This window comes from Dermacentor andersoni, chromosome 3, assembly GCF_023375885.2.
Source record: "Dermacentor andersoni chromosome 3, qqDerAnde1_hic_scaffold, whole genome shotgun sequence".
In the NCBI taxonomy this organism is placed as follows: Eukaryota; Metazoa; Arthropoda; class Arachnida; order Ixodida; family Ixodidae; genus Dermacentor; species Dermacentor andersoni.
The window spans coordinates 9,639,729-9,661,506 of NC_092816.1; the positions used below are offsets into that span (position 1 = coordinate 9,639,729).

The 21,778-nt window shown below is 41.3% G+C and overlaps 1 protein-coding gene and 1 non-coding gene across 2 annotated transcripts in view; both read right to left on the reverse strand.

The window, feature by feature from the left end:
* The window catches only part of trol (terribly reduced optic lobes), a 591,503-nt gene that overhangs the window by 99,894 nt on the left and 469,831 nt on the right, over positions 1–21,778 (reverse strand). The window contains exons 75-78 of the mRNA XM_055065643.2: positions 18,108–18,288; positions 14,448–14,545; positions 9,001–9,273; positions 3,156–3,260 (exon numbers count right to left, since the gene is read on the reverse strand). Of these exons, the coding sequence (XP_054921618.1) occupies positions 3,156–3,260; positions 9,001–9,273; positions 14,448–14,545; positions 18,108–18,288 (657 nt within the window). The remainder of the gene's footprint in view (positions 1–3,155; positions 3,261–9,000; positions 9,274–14,447; positions 14,546–18,107; positions 18,289–21,778) is intronic.
* Positions 10,101–10,173, reverse strand: TRNAT-CGU (transfer RNA threonine (anticodon CGU)). Its single transcript has one exon. It is a non-coding gene; the product is annotated as a tRNA-Thr (tRNA).

Genomic DNA, 21,778 nt, shown 5'->3' on the forward strand with positions numbered 1-21,778 from the left:
GCTGAGGATTTGTGGATGTTGACTTGCGGGCATATTTGTCCAGCTATGTGGATCACAATGTGCAATCTAGGGTAGTTCTTGATTCTAGTCTTTCTTTTTTTTCCGACGTCGATATGAGCTGACTTAGCAGAAAGCGAGAGGCCAGACTGGCCAAGAAAGTCTGCCGTGTTGTCGAGGGCTTGTTGCATCATTCTTGATTTCTGTACAAGATAGCTTTCCCATAGACTGTAATACACCATAGGCTGTAGTGTTTCTTGTAGTATGCCTGTGTTGTTGGTGTGGGCCTGATGTACCTCCAACTCTCACCTGGAATTTTCTGTCTTTCAGAAAGTTACTGTTTAAGTGCTCTACCAGAAATGTTTTTGCTCATCATTCCTCTTATTAGAGCAGCATGAGCTACTGCTGTTAAAAGCCTCGTCACTCTCTTCATTCTTTCATAAGCGGTATTACACAATGTCCTGCAATAAAGTTTCTGCTGCTTATGGCCCACTCATATCTGCCAGAAGGGACAACTCTTGAAAAAGGTTTTTTTTGTGCTATGTGTACGACGTAGTATGAGCATTCATGCCTTGACATTTATACATCTGTAGAACCAGCTTCCTGACAGAGTACTTGCTATACCTGATAATGCTTATTTGTGCAGTGCTGTTGAACAATACATATTGATGCAATGAATATTTACACACTCGAATTATCACGAAAGATGGTTGTTTTACAATTCTGCCCTTTGCTTTCTATTGGTGTTAGATTTTGCATAGGCATGCCCCCTATGCAATAGCATTTTGAAGTGTAAGGGTTCAATAAAAGGTGAACTAAACCTAAGTGCAAGAGCTTTTTTTCTCACCTACGACTCCCATCGAAATGCGACTTCCATGGCTGGCAAATCAACCCCTCGCCTTGTGTTAGCAGCAGATTGCTATAGCCACAGTGGCAGGTGAACAAATTGAAGAACAATATTTGTCTATAATTTTTTTCTTCCCTATATGCAAGTAAAGTTTGGAATAAGTTTGTCATTGCAAAAAAAGCCCAGTTTGTAATCTTTTATTGAATAAACAACATATTGTGTATAGTTGAAATGCAGAAATTTGTTCTAAAATCCTCGGGTGATGTATGTTCTTGCAAGTAGCATGGTATTTCATTACTTATAAAGATAGTAATCGCAGCGGATATCGTTATATGGGTTTACACACTAATATATGTGATCACAAACTTATTAGAACCTTGCTAGAGACATGTAAGGCATGAATGTTTCTGCACACTTGATCAGCTGTGAACATGCAAGAACTGCTTGTACTGGCTGACTTCACTGCACAGTTTTGATTTACTTTTCTTCAGCGTGTCGTTTCATACTGGTTTATCCCCACAAGAACAGGCCGTTTGCCTGCTTTTCGCATTGTTGCACGAACTCTACATAATTGTGCAGGTGGGTACGTCGTCACTTTGCCACTATAGCAAGCAATTTAATTAATCTACTAGCTGTACAGTTAATTACCTTGCAGAGCAAGTGTTCATACAGATGCAGTAAGGATACAAAGTCCGCAACATAGTCTATGTTTATTGGTTTCTGTGCAAGAAAAAAAAATTCTCCAGAGAAGAGGTGCAACTTAACGTGCATGTAATATTTTATTCAAACCACGGATTTAATGCTATCGTAGCAAATTCATTACGATAGCCTACACTTTTGCTCTGTCAAATTTAATAAGAGGCAAGATAAGCTTTCAAGATGTATCGGGAAATTCATGCTTGAAAACCGACAAGAAAATGCAACTGAACGGTACCGCGTTCAGCGCAACGTTGAAACTTCGGGTACTTTGCTGTCTTGTCATTTGCCCTTGCCGAGGTTGAAATAATTCAAGCTGCTTCGTAAGCGCGATTTTACAAAAGAACATTGTGACGACCTCGTCGTCTGCTGGGGATCGAACACCTCCTAGCACTGACAACTCGCAAAGGCGTACGAAGCAAACGTGAAAATGCACTTCATTTGCTGTGTAGCGTGTCAACAAACGCATAGCAATCGGAGAATGCAATCTGCGGTACAAGTTTTTTTATTCTCCCTTCGCGTACGTACCGAATTCGACGATCCACGTCTCCGCGCATTGCACTTGTCGCACGAGACGCCATTTTCCAAAACAAACCGGCGAAATAGCTCCGTTGACAGCTCTCCGCGCAATTTCGACGGAAAATCGCAGCGATCGGTGCGACGGTGCGACTGTGCGACCAACCGGTTGGTCGCAGCCGAAAATCGGGGGGTCGGCACTGCGACTGCGATTTTCATCGCAAACGACGGAAATCGCACTTCCGGTGCGACGAAAATCGCATCATGTGAAACAGGCTTAAAAGCGAAACTACTGTTTGCCGCAACCGGCGCGGACGACACCGCGGCCGCTATCGACACGATCATGGATGGCGACTACGCAGTCATAAAGGCGCGCGGCCGACGCGGTCCTGTGCGCGGCAGACGCAAGAATACAGGCCTTAAAGGCACAAAGAGGCACGAAGCATTCCCGCGTTTCTGTCATTCCCGTGCGATTTCCACTGATCACTATGGCGATGCGGACTAGCGATGTGCTAACGCCATTTCTGCTCTTTTGCGACGCTCCAGCGCTCGCCGAGCTCCGAGAGTTGTTCGAATTAACCGATGTGCGGCCAACTACGTCTGAATTAACGAGAGTTTCATTGCGTTAGATTATCCATACTCCTGCCGGGGCCGAAGTCCGAATTATTGGATATTCCGAATTAACGAAGGTCGAATTAACGAGGTTTTACCGATTTGTTGATTTCATTTCATGCTGTGAGAACATCAAAATGAACCCTAAATAGCTAGTTATTCTGTAACACATTTCTACAGCCCTTGTCAGTAAAACCAGGGCAGCCAATGTTGGCAAATTCTGCAAAGTGCGAATTTCAGTACCAGAAAGCCGTTACACAAGACACTTTGACTGAATTTTTACTTCATTCTTAGTTTATAGCTCTTAGTCTTAAATATCACAGACTAAATATTTCTAAAGAATCTAAGCTAAATGACTATAATTACTGGCGACAGACCTTACTCATGGTATGAAAAGGGTATTTATTCCCTCAACGAGCACTGAGTGTTAAGGCGTTATAGAAAATGCACACAAAAAAGCAAGCAATAAATGTTTAATGTAACAAACCTTCAATGTGGCAGCGAAGTTCTGCTCTTTTTCCAAGTGAAGCTGTGACAACTCTATCATCTGCAACCAGCCTTGGAATGGAATGTGGATGGCGGTTTCCTTCAACTGGAAACATAAACAGAGTTTTGTTCACCCTCAAACAAGCTATTAGTAGAATTATGTTCCATGATTTAATGGGGCTAAACACAGATAGGCCATAGAAAGGTGCACACACGAGAAGAAAACACTGTGCATGTTGTGTGCCCAGCCTTTTTTTGTGTGCTGGTCCTGTAAATAATGGATAATGCATTCAACCAAATAGGCCTGATTTATTTACAATGTCACCGTTACAATGGTACAGTCATCACAATGTTTTAATTTCTACTGCAAAAACTGCAAGTGTGAGCCCCAGTTTACGCAGTGCTGCATAATAATAGGAAGAAGTGCCACACAAACTACATGTGAGATCATAGAAGTAGTGAAGATCGCTAGTTTGGGGGATGCGTGCATTATGCCAGACTTGTACGTAAGGAATTACATGTAATTAATTACTTGTAATCAATTACTTGTTTTGGTAGTTTTGTAATTTAATTATCACTTTGTTCCCTCAGTAACACTCAGTGTAATTCAATTACTTTTTTCAGTAACCAGTTACCTTCCTGGCAAGATAGTCTGTAAAAGGCAATTAATGCAGCTTTGAAAATCTGCATTTAGTGGAAACTACAGTAAAACTCCTATCATGCCACGTAGCTGCCTCGTGGATGTGCATGTTGAGACAGGCGAATCCAGGAACTCAGTGTTTATTTCCTCATTTGAATTGCTCCACCAGATGTTGGCCGACAAATTGAACTGATGCTAATATGCCTTGGTAGCATTAACTACTTAGCATGTCGATGCCAGGGAATCACATATGGACAACTTTTTCTTTCAGTTTTTCATTGACTCAGTTTGGAGCACCTTTTGAAGTGTCTTCTGAACAATAAAGTGCCGGATATCAATGAGGACCTGGACGCTGTGTAACCACAATCTTGTGTGCGAGATCTGTATGTTACAACACCGCCTCACCCCCCAGTGTGCACATTGAATGAGTTTTCAGTGACACCACCGATATCTTCAGAATGAAAATGAGGAAAGATGACCGATGAAAAGTTTGGAAACCAATAGCTAGTGAAGATAAGCAATGTATGAAGAGCTGCAGAGGACGCACTGAAAGTGCCAGGTAGGTTCGTTTTATTTGGTGTATCTATGCAATGTTATTAAATGTTTGGAGGAAAGTAACATAGCAGCAATCGATTACTTTTCAGTAATTTTTCTATTATTTTCTTGAGGCAGTAACCCATAAGTGCAATTCATTACATTTTTTAATTAAGCAATTGCAATTGACAACTTTTTTCTGTAATTTGTACAAGCCTCACACATGGCTCAGTGGGAGATGGCTGTACAGACTAATTTCATAATCTTGCAGCTTAGCACTTTCTTAACTTGGTTTTATCAGTAATTGCTATTCTCACATATTTCATGTTTCTTTATGCAATGATTTATCAACTTGTACAGAAGCGCTAGTGCAAGCTGGTTGTCTGTCTCCTATATATGTGTATATATATAAGTGTGTGTGCGTGTGATGGTTGAGAAAATGAGTGATTATTAGAAGTGAGCACTTTGTCTCCAACTGCCATACTGTCCCTGTGTGCTTCGTGCACTAAAAGGCTAAAATGCAATACCAACATGCCGAAACTTAAGTTTTTCAAGTCATCGTTGATCTGCAAATAACTAGGAATTAATGCTCTGAAAGTCACCACTTGCTGTTAAGTTGGTGCAAAGTTATTTATTTCAAACCATGATTTCTCCCTAGTTTTCCTCTTTAAATGTAACACCTGATTTTTACTCCCTGAATTTCAAAATATATAATACCAGAAAATGAAGGACTAATAAGTATAGTACATATATAGTATAGTATAAGAATAAGTATATGATATGAAAGGATAGCAACATTCTTACATGCAAATTATATTTTGGTGAGCACTGTATGCACCAATAAGCGTGTAGTGTGTGCCAGAGTGCGCTGGCAATCTTACTAAAGGCACTTGGGAAAGGAGGCAGCCGCCCACCGCAGTTTTATGCATCATTGCTTATGCTTCTCTGTTTGATTCATGATATTTGATTCCAAGGCAGGTTGAAGAACAATAGCTCCAAAAAACTTGCTGGCAACATAGTTTTAATCATTCCCTACGAGACCTCATGAATGGGAGGAATTGCAGCAATGAATGAGTCACCGTTCGGCAGGAAATTTCTTATCATTTCTTATCATGCTTTCTTTTATCATCTCAGTGTTTGTTACACTCAATCATGTCTATATGGGTAAGCGACGAAGTTAATCACGGCCTACCCATGTTTGGTTCAGTTTGTCTGCAGTACAGCATACAGGCTAAATGCATTTCTCTTATGTTCTGAATGCCGCTTGCCACCTCTACCATTTGCCAATTCTTTACTATCTTGCTCTTGCTAGGGTTCACGACTCTACGAGTGTATAGTGTTGTGTGTTAAAGCTGCTGCGGCTTGCAAGGACCGATCTTGTTGGTTTTATGTGGCCCATTAAATTGTCACACCAGCTGTAACGCAGTTCATATTTTTGGATCTATTTTATGTGTGGATGCGCGGATGTTGAGCTGTTGCGAGTTGCTTCAGCAGAACTGTTGTTCTTCTCTTTAAGTACAAGCTTTTTGCCTCACCTCATTTGTAAAGGGCTTAAATCATGCTATGTTTTATTGAAATGATTACAGGCAAGTGCTTCTTTAACAGCTTCATTTGTTCTGCTTGAGGACATCGTCAATATTGTGGTTACTGGAGAAATGTTTTAGAAAGAAGGTGGCTCAGAGAGAGGATTTGTGTTAGCTGCTGCATATGGTATAGCTGTCTGACTTTTGCTGAAAAATTCATGTCATGCTTGTGAAGTCGTTACACCTTGATGCTGTCTGAGCAGACTTACCATGCAGAGTGCCTTTCTGCGTTTGCATTTTGGTACTCAATTGAATTGTTCCTTATATTTTGCAGCATAGGAATGCAACAACTACGCCGTAAAGAATTAAACCTGGCCTTGCCGCCAGCGTCCATCTATCTCGGCCGGCGGTGCTTCTCCTTTAAATATTTCATGTAGCTTCTATCATCCATTACACTCGTAAAAAAAAAAAAAAAAAAAAAAAAAGAGAGAGAACTAAAAAGTTGGTAAGGCTTTAGCTTTGCATATTTCCAGCAGGTCTCTAGGGCAGTTCATCGACGTACGCAGCAGTATTGCATTGGCGGTGCAGCACTAACTAGTGCTTTTATTCACCCATGCATTTGGTGGCTTCATTGAATAGTGTACGCACTTCGATTAACAATTTTGCAGTTAGTCTTCTTGAGGCAACTTTAATGGCACTTATTTGGTGATTTCATGTGTATTCATCAGCAGCGAGATCACAGGTGTGCCAGCATAGCACTGTACTGAGTCTTTTGAGATATAAGTCTACACCGACGACGTGTACCTATTATTGCGGTACAAAATAGTATTACGGCAAGGATAGAAATAAAAAACAAAACAAAAACAATTGAAACATTAAATTAGTCAGCAAAACAAAGTGGCTACTTAACACAAGCTCCCATTTGTATAACTGGGCTTCACTGCGCTTGTCTGCGGGACATGCCCAGCATGTATGCGGACTGGGTTGTCCCAAACTCCGGTAACATCATGTACATGTCTGCTCTCATAGAAGCCTGTGCCTTTTCTGCAGCTGTCACCCCTGAAGTAGCAATCCAGTACCCAAACAAAGGGGAAAAAGGCAGCCGCAAACTTCAGCCATTCTTGCTGCAAAGTGCCATCTGCTACAGCATTACAAGCGCCGAAAGTGTCCGCTAGGTGGCCATAAATGGTGCCTCTATAGACAATGCACTATGCATATACTTATGTGAAGAATTGCAACAAAACTTCGTTACACTTGGGTAAGACTGCGCCAGAAATTACTGTGTATTCTATCACTGGGAGCATAGAAGTACGAACAGCAAAATTTGAATTGGAGAATAACATTCTGTCTGTCAAAGAAACTGTGTTGTATAATCTGGGTATATTTATTTTTAAGTTATTGAATAATGAAGATCCTGCATGTAAAATTCCTAAACCATGCCTGATAATCACTAATGTCACTAGATTTACTTTACACAATAATCTAATTTTACCTCAGGTGCGCATCAACTATGGCAAACAATCAGTTCATTTTGCTGCCTTTTCATTTTGGAATTCCATACCGCTTTGCGTCAAAACTTCGCGCTCAACATCCATATTTAAAAAACATCTGAAGAATTTTCTTCTAACAGAATATATTTAACATTAACTTTTTTTCTCTCTTTTCTTCACCCTTATTACTTCAAATATTCCGCTGTTCTGATCACTTTCTTTTTTATTAATAGTCATGTGTATTTCGAAGTTGTTTTGTTGTTGTTGTTTCTATTGTTGCATTTATGGTCAGGTATACTTGAAATTCTTTTTTTTTTGTATTGCATGTTTGGGTAAAATGTTTTGTCCGTTACTGTTCAATTCGTTTAGTTCATTTAGTTTTGCTGCATTTGCTCCTTGCAATTGTATAATTTCCTTAGTTAGATTTCTTGTAACTAACTCGTAATCTTGTTTTGCATTCTCCAGTACTTACTTTCTTCCATGTTTGCTTACATATGATTTTAATGTAGTTCTATTCATTGCTTTAGAAAATGCATATTTATAAATAACAGGAGGTCCCGATACAGTCATTGACTATGGGACCTCCTTCTGTATATTATTTTTTTTATAACCTGTAATCTATAATGAATAAAATCAATTTCAATTTCCCTCTCTTCCTTGACGTGTGCAAAAATGCACCACGGAAGCAGCGTTGGGTGCGCTGACAAGGTGCAAAGCTGTGTTGCTTGAGATGAAGCTGCAAATTTTGCAAGACTCAAAGCACGAGCTTGTGCAGTCGATGACATCGACGATTCTGAAAACCATGAGCGCCATGATCATGAAGGCTAGAAGCAGTGACCATGCCAACCAATGGAAACTGCAGGCTTTGTACGCCAAGGCAAAACCCCCCACCTATGAAACCAACACGGCAGCTGCCGCTGACATTACCGAACTCTGGGAGTGCATCGCTACTGGTGATAAAATAGGTGGTGCTTCGGTGGAGGAGTTTCTGAGTGAAGAAAGAGCTGCCTCGTTCTGCGAAGAATCTCCGACGGGGCAATCGTTGTTGCGACAGACGGCGGCATTATACGTTGGAGACGACGAGATTGACAGTGGTCTGTTTTTGACACCCACCCAATGTTCATGTAAAGTGCACTGTCCTCGATAGAGTCGCTCATTCATTTCATGCACGCTAAATCATAGCCACCGCTGTTCCCGTAGCTGCTGGACGCGATGCACACCGTGGTTATGAACCTAAAGCTTCCATAAAAGCAAGTGCAGATATCTGGCTATTTCAGCGTGCTTAACACTTCACACGCGATTTAGAGGCATTCATTACCATTTCATTTTTCACATCCAATTTTCTAGAACGTCAATTTTTTACCATGAGCGGCAAATTTAGTTTCGAAGCTACAAGGGTATGTTCGCCAGCTTTCTTTTTTTCTTTTTTTACGGCAGTCCAAATATAGCAATGATCGGTTATAACAATCAGACTTTTCGTTCTTCTCGATATCATTGTAAATGGAGTGCACTGTATTTGACTCGCAAATCAAATTATTCGAACATTCACTATTCGATTTGCAATCGAATACTCTAGTACCCGTGCACTCCAACTTGCTTCACTTGATGAACAGTGTTTAGCCGTAGTACAAAGTCACTATCCTTGCGAGGCATACCCACCAGAAACTTCAATCCTCTCTTCAGATGCCCCTCCGTGGTTTGTAGCCTTGCAGACATAGATGCCGCTGTCCGAAGGTGCCACGCGGCGAATGAACAGAGTGGTGGTGCCGCCCTGAAGCTCATCAACATTGGAGTAAGTGGTAATGGGCTGGCCAATGCGCTCCCAAGTTACTGCAGGCTTTGGATCACCCTCAGCAATGCAGTCCAACCGGATCTGGTCGCCAACCCTCACAGCGTAAGGGTTCTGCTGAAGGATGCGCACAAAGGGTGTCCCTGAAGAATATCGAACATCAAATGTTATTGAGTGCATTCTGAACTTCTCTAGGTGGCTGCAACAAAGAATATTCAGTGTTACAGAAAAGCGATTCATTCACAAGAACGCTGCAAGATGGGCATGAACTAGCATGCTAGTTTGGCAGGATAAGTGAAAACGCCTGTATGACCAACAGGCTGGTCTAAATAAATGTAAGCTGTTAGAAAACTGCTCCAGAGTTTAACTTATGAACTAAACCCTCACACTGACTGTGGGATAAGCAAGACAAATAACTCTTCACAATTTACCTGAAAGTTTGACTTCAAGTAGCAGATGCATTTCATGTAAGCAGTAGCACTGTACAATTAATTCTTAATATGAGGTTTCCCTTGAGAACAACAGAAGCACTGATGTGTGGCCCATTATTATCAAAAAGGAACAAAACAAATAGTGGGGAATATAAACGTGTGGAAGGTGTTCTTATAAACTTGGGTTTTACAAATGCAGGAGCATAAAATATCCATCACAGGAAATCACACTCAAGGATTGAATGAGTACAACCATAAATCGAACCTAAAGCAGCTGGGCACTTCAAAGATCCAAAAGAACCATAGCCTAGGCACGTGGGTAATCCATACCCTAGCAAAAGTTTTAATCGAAACTTGTATTAGTCTAACACAGTTTAAGAAAGGGAGTTAACCGAGGGGCCCAATTTTTTATTAGTCATATCATAAGAAGCCAACAAACACTGACACCAAGGGCAACATAGGGGAAATTACTTGTGCTTTCATAAATTAAATAAAGAAACGATAAATTAATGTAAATTAAAGTGGATGAAAAAACAACTTGCCGCAGGTGTGAACCGAACCCACAACCTTCGCAATACGCGTGCGATGCTCTACCAATTGAGCTACCGCAGCGTCGTTTCCCCATCCACTTTCTTGGGTATTTGTGTGTCCTAGTAGAACCCTGGGAGTGTTAGTCAGCGCCACCACTCACAGACCTTGGCGGCGGACGTGGATAGTCCTTTTTGCCACAGGCGTCACGAGAACATGATCTTTTTGGATGAAGGCACAGTTTGTATCAGTTGTATAAGCTTTATATTAGACTAATTGAAATTTCTATTAGTTGTATTGATTTACCTATAAGACTTGTAGCCTTGTGCATCAGACTTATTAGTCTTACCCAAACAGTGTTGCGTGTCTACTAGTTTCTTTATAAGTCTAATAGGTCCTATTGGTCTCATGCAGATTGTTTCTGATCTGTTAGGCAACATGTATTGCTGGATTCTGCTGCTCTTGTTTGTTGCTTGCTTAATGCAAGGGGGAAAGTAGATTAACACTAGAGGATCACTTGTGTGCCTGAAAAGTGTTTCTGATTTATCACTGAATCATTAAGGATTCTGCTGTACAAATGTGCAGCACACTGCGTTCACACGTATGCATAAATTTCAGTGAACTAAGGTAGTGAAACTGGTCCCCGTATGCACCTACATGGTCTTGCCGATTTTGATTCGCTGACAACGTTGCCTAACAAGGCCTCTGTTCAGCATTGTTGCGATGAGTTGTTGAGGGAACAGCTTGTTTATAGCACAACAAGTACTCCCCCCCACCAAAAAAGAAACAAACACGAAACCAACTGTATTCTGGAAGGCAGAGTCATAGTGCCAGGTGAGCTCATGAATGATGATCAAATTGTGGCAACCACATTTGTTTGCCCCCATGGTTTGCCACTGAAGTTTCATTTGACCCATATCTTCTATTAAAAGATGCATGCAGTATTGTTAAACATATAACCTAAATTACTTACATTACCGCATATAAATGGCCATAATTACTGCATATAAATGGCCATAATATTTTTGACATCAAAGACCAGCATTACAGAGCAGGGAACATGGCTGGCAGGAAGAACATAAAACTGCAAATGTAGTCAGCTGTAGTTGCACACAGCATGTGTGCATTGGTGGCTCCCATGTCAAAGCAAGTGGTGCGCATTTGTTTGTGAATGAACAATCTGTTTCCAAGGAACGCGTGGGGTAAGTTCTTGCACCACCTCATTCATGCAGTAGTATATTTGGATGGTTTCCTCAGTGGATTCTGTTGCATCTTCGAAACATTGTAAGGCAAATGTTTTTACCCCTGTACTTTGCGGCTTTGTGGATCCATCAGCATGCATCAATGTGCGGTGTTTTTCCCTGGCACTGATTCTACTGTTTAGAAAAAATTATTCTACTTACTTATGCTTCTAGTACAGTATAAAGCTGTTGTGTTTTCTTAAACCCAGAAGTGGGCATACAGTGGAATCTTGATAAACGAAAATCGCTTAAACGGAACTGCTTTTTAAACAGAACACCATCCTCATGGTTGGTTGGTTTTGTATTCATGAAATTGTATTCAGCTTTGTCTCTCAGTAAATGGAACTCATGATAAATGGAACCAATTTCCCTGGTCCCTCGAGGTTCTCTTTAAAGAGAGTTCACTGTACTTCAGTACAGTGTCATCAGCCCGATGGTTGTGTGTGTTACAGCAATGAAATGCCCGTTTCCGACAATGCCATGCATGATTTCTGCCTAGGGTTGTTTCTCATCTGCACACAGTTTTGACGTCATAAACAGAACACCTTATGGTGATACAGCAAAAGCTCGTTAATTCACAACTCGTTAATTCAAAATTTCGGATCATTTGAAGTAGCTGCCGCGGTCCATCCAGCAATGTATTGAAAGCAATATGTAACACATCCCGCTAATTCACACTGAAATCCGCACTGTCACCATTAATTCGAATGCCGCGCTATCATGGATGGGGAGAGTGCTAGTGCGCAAGAGCATATTGGCGATGCCGGCGCCGCCGCGCGGGCAGCTTTGCTTTGCTTTGCTTTTTCCATCTGCGGTCCTTTGTTTAGGCCTGACTGGAGAGCGATGTGTTTGGCCTGGCGAGGCATGGCCAATGCTTCTGTTGCAGGTCCCTTCACTCCCGTGAGGTTCCGTATAAAGCTCAGGGGCGATAAAAGAGAGGTTTAGCTTGTCTGGTAGTCGGGTAAATGCAGGTGCACGGGGCGTTGGGGCGGAGGCATAAATGGGAGCGGCCTGCATGGTGCAGCCACCTGGTAGTGCAAAGCTCAAACAGCCAAAAACAGTGAATATTGCAATAACCAAGTGTATTTTACTTCACTGCGGGTATAAATTTTTGGCAGCAACACGATTACGCCAGTGCCAAAAATTTACACCAGCAGCGAAGTAGAATACACTTGGGTGAGGCAATATTAGCTGTTTTTGTCTGTCTGAGCTCTGCACCACCAGACGACTGCGCCATGCAGACCACTCCCATTTATGCCTCCACCCCAGTGCCCCCCCCCCCCCCCCTCGTCCGCCTGCATTTACCCGAATACCAGACAAGCTAAACCTCTCTGAAATTGTCACCATGCACCGTATGCTGTATGTGCGAGCAAAAGCGTGCAAGGGTGAGCCGGTGAACACGGATCAATCTCGCATGCACGAGCGAGGAAGGTGGAGCAGATGCGCACCCTCTCCTGTCGCGCGGGAGGCCCTGGGGTGCGGTGGAGGGAGGGGGAAGGAGAGAGGTGGGAACGTTTTTCTCCGGCGGCTGAGGAGGCTGCTGCTTACGGCGCGACTATGCGGGTGCCGTATATTGAAAGCGATCAGCAACATTTGCAGAGTGCGCGTAGTGCCGGTAGCTTCGTATGCGATGTGCTTTCTATGTTTCGTTCGCATTGAAGCGAGAGCTGTATGAAGGTCAATTCACTTGCTGCTAGTGCCGTGATGTCTCACTCCAGCGTTTTTCAGCAAGTCTCCGCGGTCATCGAGCTAGATGTGCTCATGTTTACCTGTGCGTGCGTGACACCATACTTGTTAATGCAGTTAGTAAGTGAATGTTTACAAGTTTACACGGCCGATAGAACTGCTATCCTTACTTCGTATAGCTATCTACTAATTTGCTATCACAATCGATGCTTCGCTTTTCGGGCAAAACTGCAAGATCTTTTTTTCTCTGCACCAGTCGGCGCGACGAACGCACGGATGGAGCAAGAGCCATCTCAACGTCGGGCATGTCGGACCACGTTGGCTGCATCCGGTTATGTTGGCTGCATGAGTGCTTCGAAGTATAGACGCTGTTCACACCAATGTGACGCAGCGTGTGTGCATGCATGCTCACGCCATGTTGGACTATATACGCGCCTTAACCGAGTGATTTCTTCTGTGACTTTCATTAATTCGCATTTTCTATAATTTGAATTTTCGTAGCATGCCTGCGGAATGCGAATTAACAAGCTTTTACTGTATTGTGCGTTTTCTGTTCTGTCGTGTTAGGCACCATCATTTTTTGTTATGGTATTTGTTTTGAGCTAACATATCACATTTTGTCCTAAAGCTAGTTTGGTAATTGCAGAGCCACATTATTCCAATTCGGAAGCAAATATTGTGTCAGCTTACTATTTTCTCAGCACACCTTTAGTGCTATAACTACAACCACTGCTTTTAACTGTTTCTATATGTGTGTATTCTTGTGCCAAGGTTCTCGTTTTTAACCACTTTCTCAAAAGGACGTCCTCTGGTTGAAGTGGATTAAAGGCTCTGGCAATGAAGATTGCTGACCTGAACAGGATCTTGAAAAGGAATGTGTAAAAATACATTCTGTGCTAATAAATGTTTCTGGAAATTTTTGAAAACCTAACCGTTTTCCTTTTTTTCCTATCTGGTACATTCAGATAGTACCCTGTAGTGTAATGTTCTTCAAGCAATTCTGTTCCACAAGTCATGCTTATGCAGCCTAAGGGGCTACAGACTTTCATATTTATATATAGGACTATTAGTGCATCAGTGTTCATCTTTTTGCATTGTGCAATTTCATGCTATAGTTTCAAATTTGAATATTTCATTCAAGTATGCTGTGCTGGAGGTGCCAGCACTCACTGCTCTCACTTGCTTACCAACATTAATCTTTTGTTATGTCTACCACTGACAACAAGAATATCTGCACATGAAGCTACCATACTTGGCAGTCCTCAATAATAATGTTTTTCTTGTTTTCTTTAATTGCCTAACAGCAATTCAATACATTTTCACTTTTAACTATCTTTTAAGGTCATGCTTGATTATTCTAGTCTGAACAGACTATACAATCTTCTGCACAAATGCAAATTAGCACCTGCAACATAAAAGTTTCACACTCACCTTGCATCTTTAGTGTTGTTTGTGCAGTCACCTTGCCCATTGCATTCTCAGCAGAACAAACATATGTTCCTTCTTCATCCTTTGAGAATCTAGTAAATCTAAAGAAAAGATATTTAACAATGTTAAATTAAACATAGACAAAAAGTTCATTGGTTTATGACGTTTAGATTGCCAAATTCCTGTTAAGGCAAATGATATTCATAGAAGTGCATGCAAAGAAAATGGCAGCATATCTAATATCGATGAATCTAAGTACAAAACAGCGTCTGTCAAATTATACTCATTGACGACCAATAAAATTTATAGCAGACATCACTGTGCCACACTTGGTAGAAATGTTTAACTTGTCGATATCACTTGGAGTATTCCCAGCCAACATGAAAATACAAAAGTATCTGTGATCTACAAAGAAGGAGACCTGAATAACGCAAGCCATTATCATCCTATTTCTGTTCTCCCCATATCTTTTAAGGCACTTGAAAAAATATTGTTGAAAGGAATTGAGATTTTGCAACAAGCACTCCTTATTAACAGACTGTCAGTTAGGCTTCCGGAAAGGCAAATCAACAGAATCCGCTTTACTTGTCTAGAAGGAACTCATTTTAGGTAACATTGAAGCTAAAAATATAACACTCGGCATTTTTGTTGACTTCAGCAAGGAATTTGACATGCTTAACCCCACCATCTTGCCCTGAAAACTTTAACATTACGGCATTCGGGGCCAATTGCTTGAACTCATACACTCACATTTGAGTAAATGCAAGCAAGTGATCGTCATTGATAACTTTCTATCTAGCTTGCAACTGATTTGTTGTGGATGATGTGTCTTAAATGTTGTATGCAGATGACACTAGCATCTTCCTCAGTGGTTTCTCTAGTGACAAAATAGTGACACTGTGTTCACCACTTTACACGATTCAGCCACAGCAACTAGACTTACTATTAACACCAGGAAGACTAAAAGTGTTATCTTTTGTGCAATAAACAAAATAGTATCTGTAAATAAAAAAACTCCTCCTTTACAACCACCAAATAGCAATTGTTGATAGCTTTAAATCTTTAGGAGTAGTTTTCGATTAACACACGAGATAGAGTGAACACTTTTCTTAACATGGAAATTATCTTGTTTGATTGTTTCTTATCCAAATGCCACTTTGAATTCTCACCAAAATTAAAGCTTACAATTTATCATGCCATATTTCACGCCTACACTAACTGTTGCCACCTTGTCTGGGGTACCACATGTAAGACTAACACCACAAACCTATTAACACTGCAGAAGAAAGCAATAAGAATTATTGCTGGCATTGCTTACACAGCACACACACCAAATTCATTCATACAATACGTTTTAAACATACACCTCACTTTTGAATACCGTCTGCTTTATAACCTAAGATTTTATCCGCAATATGTTTGTGATTTCATGAAAACAATTGCCAAGCTAAAATTTAAGGAGAAGCATGTCACAACACACAGTACAGAGGAGTGAATACCCCATACGAAGACCAATTACGCAAAGCAATGTTTACAGTTTAGTCTCCCTAGCACATTAAATATACACAAGAAAAACAATACAAACATTCTTACATTGCCCCAAAAGCACTTTAAACTTCACTTTCTTCAGAGAGAAGCGTAACTGGTGCTATGTAGCGAGACTTTTGTATATCATCATTACTTCTTTAGTGCTAGCAGTGTGATTCCATAGTGTAGTTATTTCTTCTTGCAACAATTAACTAACATTTAGCATTGATATATTTGAGTACCTGTTTGCCTGTATAAACTGTCTTCGTATAGTTTATCTTCTCCGTGTACAACATGCCGGTCATGATCTCATTTATGTTATGGGTACAGAGCTGTTCGTTTTTTTTTTCTTTTTCTTAAATAGAGAGAGAGTGCGGGTATACTCAAACTGTGCAGCTGTTTGCCTTGGATGTTGTCGGGCCTTGGAACACTTTCAAGACACATTCGTGGCTTTTAGTTTCGGTCCATCTACATGTAATTATCATGCAAATAAATAAATATCTGATTATTATTGATTCATTGAGTAGCTGCACTCCCCAGATCTTGTGTGTGAAGTTGTTCTGCATGGTGTCTTTGCATCTGCACTGCATGTTAACAGCTCCTCTTTATGTTAGGGTTGCCGCAAATCATCCCGACTTAAGTGGGACAGTCCCAACTTCTGAGAAAATGTGCAGAGTCCTGACTTGACCCAGTTAGGACGGCCAAATGTCCCAACTTTAGGTTTTTTTTCTACTGAATAACAATCAATAAACAAAATTTTCTTTTATTATTGCATGACAGCTCAGTTGCACGTTCTTCTCTTTTGTCTTCTGTTGCACTGTATTAACATGAAGGTGGTTTCATTTCATGTTAAGGGCCCCACATCGCAGAGAAACCAGTGTCAGCATCCGGCATCAGCGCCGGGCGTTCTGTGAGCGAAAAATAATTCTGAGCCATGCATACCAAACCACGCATACTGAACCACGCATACCGAACCACGCATACTGAACCACGCAGGCCCTCCGCGTGGCGTATATAGCCATTACTGAACTAATTGAATTTCTCAAAGTAAAATGCATCAGAAAAATCGTAAGTTACAACTTACACACAACCTACAGACATGATAGCGTTTGATTGTAATTCGAACATACGAGAAAACATAATTGTGTAACACGTAAACTTAAACACAAATCTCTTTTCTAGTGTTCCTACCATTTACAGAGCGGCGCACTCCGCTCGGTTCCTTGCAACACCATCCAGATGGCACTCACCTCTGCGCATCTGCGGCAGCGGTGTGCAGAGGCAAAGGAGGAGAAAAAAGGAAGGACCTTAAAGCTTGCCTTCATGCGTAGGTAGCTTCCACCTCCAGTGTTTCCAGGTAAACATTATGGTTACATAAGCTGCAGCTGTCAGGAGGCATGACAAGCAGTCAGGGATATCTGAATGCTTTCGCGTTCCACTCTTAAAGGTGAAGCTTAAACATCCTCCTAGTTCTCTGTCATGGTTCTACTTGTGTTGGCCGCCCTAACCATTCACAGTACCTTTATCTGTATTGGTGACTGTGTTAGCCAGGCAACTACTACTTTCTTGTTGTAAATCACAACATAGTAGGGTGTAAAAAATAAATTTTGTTGCATGTACAGACTGGCAGCTCGTGGCACTGACAGGCTTGGTCACCGCCACCAGCCCCCTGCCTATCCTGTCCACTCGAGGGTTGGCAACCCTGCTTATTGTGCCAGTTCTGGCCTTGTATACTGGTGCTGTGTGAGTGTGACAAGCTTTGAATGCCAGTGGCTATACCACCTTGCTACATCTTTTCACTGACTGCTTTATTTTTCTCAAATGCACACACATGGAAAGCTACAGCAGCCACCAAATAGCCAAGCACATACAAGTTATCTTGCGTAAAAGCTTTTTTGCTACAACCGATATTGCATAGGGTCTTGCACTTTCAGCCTTTTTTATAGAAGTGGAATATACTTCGCAGCCCAGCGATGTACCAATTGACCCAATTCCACAGACACCTGTTGTAGAACGCCTGTTGATACATAAAGCATAGTTAACCAACCTTCTTTTATTTAATTCCCTGTTTTTCTATTTGCTGCAGTTAATAAAGCCCTTCAATTAGGAATCTGGAAAAACCTTTGAAATATTTACCGAATGATCCCAGGGCCGGTGAGTTCAGTGCTGGGGGTGAAAGGACTGCCGTCAGCACGTGTCCATTCCACCGTTGGTGTTGGTATCCCAGCTATAGGTCTGCACTGCAGAAATGCAGTGTCTCCATGGTGAAGTGGTGGTATGTTCTTGGGGTAGATCTCCACAAGTGGAACCTCCCTCCCTGAGAAATTGAACATTAACTGCAGATGCTAAACTGTATGCTTGGTCACAGTGGCCTTCCAAATCATACACTTGCAATCATTTCATACTTCCAGAATTCCCAAGCAAATCTAAACTCTTAGTGCAAAATCTCATGTTTTGCTTTTCCATTAGGCCAGTTTTGTATGTAAGATACTTATCATCACCCTTAAAAAGAGACAGAGGGCAAAGTCATTCAGCTTTGATACACTTGCCCCAATACAATACAACTTTTAGCATAAACTTTAGCAAAGGCATATCGAATATCAAAATGAACTTAATTACTCTACTAAAGCTTTATACCATATATACTCGTATAAGGGCTGCACTCTTTTTTCTAGAATCTTGGTAGGCTGCAGCCATTCTGTTTCTGCAACTGTAGCAGAGGATAAGAGAGGCGCAAATGACATAACGCTGCAGTAAACGACCTCAGATGCCAGCCCATCATCCCCGACTGGCGTTGACCCAAGCAGCACTTTGTTATCTAGAGGCGAAATGTCACCAATGTGACTGGAAACACTGCCAACACAGCTGAGACGATGCCACACAAAGAAATAATGGCGTGGCAGTGCTGGCCTGAGTGGTGTTAACAGAAAAGCAGCTAGCGTCATCTAGCGGAAATGGAACTAACTTCGCTTTCCGGCAGGACGTCTTGAGTTTTTCCCCAAAATTTTGCCCTCCAAAGTGGGAATGCAGCTTTTACATGAAAGTGGCCCTTACACGAGTATATATGGTAAAACATTCAATCACAGCTGTGATGTGAGAGTATATATTAAGAAACACTACTGTTTTGCAAACACAAACTTTCCTCAGCTTTAGCTGCTAGATGATTCTATAAGTTTTTTAGTGGAAGGCTGCAGAAATGAAACAACTATAAAAGATATTTCTTTTTTCTCCAAAACATGTGACCCAACAGCTTTACAATGATGACTGAACAAGATGCCAACACAATTCTTGCAAACATTACTTTGCCACTGCTACTGGCTGTAGCTTCCAGGGTTTACAACACAGCAACATTAAAGGCTGCACTGGTGGGTTTAGCTACTTAACAGTTTGAAATAGCATTTGTAATTCAAATTTTAAGTACTCAAAATTCATTTCGAATTAAATCAGCAATCAGTATTCCATTCAAATTTTAAACTCAAACATTTATGCATTCCTAGTATATGGTGCACCTATGGAATGCAAGCTCTTTAACAGCTCAACTTCCTTGTCAGTCTGGTTGAGCAGGGGCCTCTCAGTCCTGTCTTCACTTGCAATCATTATCCATAAAATATTGGATAGTGATTGTAACTGTAGAGTGGGCAGGGGGCAGGCCCCTGCTGCAGCAGAATGACAAAGCAGTTGAGCTGTTAAAGAGCTTTCACTATATAGGTATCATATATATGTCATTCATTATCATGCATTTCTTTTCTAGTGTACTTCTTTGGTCGTCCCTCCCCCCTTTTTTCCCATTTTATTTACATCTATAATATTATAACTTTCTTCTACTCTATCTTTTCTTCTCACCTGCATCTTTCTCACAACTGTAGGACAGTTCAGGTGTCCACTGAGGAGCAAGACAGTTACAATATCCGCCACCCTTCATTGCATACCTCTTTTTCCCCTTTTATTCCAACAAAGCTGCTACTACTACTACTACTACTGTTACACAGTTTCACTACTACTATACAATTATTTGTGGGCCTTGAGAGCATCCATACTGCAGCAGTTTCTGTCAAGCTCCCTAAGGCCTGCACAACTTATCTTGCTTGTCTCGTATGATCATGCCTGCACAGATCTGGGCAGGCACCAACACAGCCTAACATTTAACCATCGCTGCTACACACTGCAACCACACAGCCTGTACCATCACTGATGAAGATACCACACCTCAGGCAAATATCAGGACATTTAAGGGGGACCATAATTCCTCTCGACCTACCCTACCAAGTCAGTTCAACGTACATACACAGACACAGTGGTTACTATGAAAATATTATTGCTCTGTTTTCTGTATCCTTCCGATTTTCCTAAAATTTCTTGAAGCGATTTAATATATTTTTTCCTACTTCTGTGTTTCCTTGGTGCTTTTTAGCGACTTGAGACTGCAATATTTAAATCCGCACCAGGCCATCATTATGGTTTCTCTTTATCTATCCAATGACTTTCAAATAATATTAAATTCCTTCCTGAATTGTTATTAATATCTGATCATGCTCTCACTTTTTCTTTTTCCTTTTTAATTTTCTTTTCTTTTGTTTTGGGGGGGGGAGGGGGGGGCTCCTTTGCATGCTTTCCACTGAGCTTGCTATGGAATTCGAGGGCCGGTTGCTCATGTGTTGGATTATTATTCCTTGTGGTCACAATGGTAGGTCCATTTTTCTCCTTCAATTTCCATATTACCTCGGTAGCTCAGTGACTATGGCGTTGCACTGCTGAGCCCAAGGTTGCAGGTTTCATCATGGCTGCAGTGGCTGCGTTTCGAAGGGGTTGAAATGCAAAAACGTTCATGTGCTTATATTTAACCCCAGGTGGTCAAAAATGATCCAGAGTCTCTCACTACAGCATGCCTCATTATCAGACAGTGGCTTTGCCATGTAAGACCCAAGAACTTAACTTGATTCATAATTCCTGTACTCTCCATGGTCACTCTCATAACAGTTATACTTTCTTTATCACCTTTTATGATGTGTAGTTTTTAATATGAAGCCAATGTTAAAGTAGCAAGTGACGAAATCCTACATGATTATTTTTGCACATTTTTTGTCGTCGTTCACAAAAATAAGGTTATGCTGTTTTCACACATATACGACATAATCTTTACCATAACATCTGTCATCATCATCATCATCAGCCTATTCATGTCCACTGCAGGACGAAGGCCTCTCACTGCGATCTCGTCACACCACCTATTCTTCTTTCGTCCTCTACTGCGCTTCCCTTCTCTTGGTACCCATTCTGTTACCCTAATGGCCCAACAGTTATCTAGTCTGAGCATTAATTACATTACCTGCCCAGCGCCATTTTTTTCTCTTAATGTCTATTTGAATATTGTCTATACCCGTTTGCTCTCTGATCCATACTGCTCCCTTTCTGTCTCTTAAGGTTATGCCTAGCATTCTTCGCTCCATCGCTCTTTGTGCAGTCCTTAACTTGTTCTAAAGCTTCTTTGTCAGCCTCCAAGTCCCTGCGCCATATGTCAGCACCGGTAAAATGCACTGATTGTATACTTTCTTTTTCAATGATAATGGTAAGCTCCCATTCAGGAGCTTATGATGTCTGCCGTATGCGATCCAACCCATTTTTATTCATTTGTTAATTTCCTTCTCGTGGTCCGGGTTCCCTGTGATTAATTGACCTAGGTAAACGTACTCCTCCACAGACTCTAGAGGCTTACTTGCAATCTTGAACTCTTGTTCCCTTGCCAGGTTATTTATCATTATCTTTGTCTTCTGCATATTAATCTTCAGCCCCACTCTTACACTCTCCCT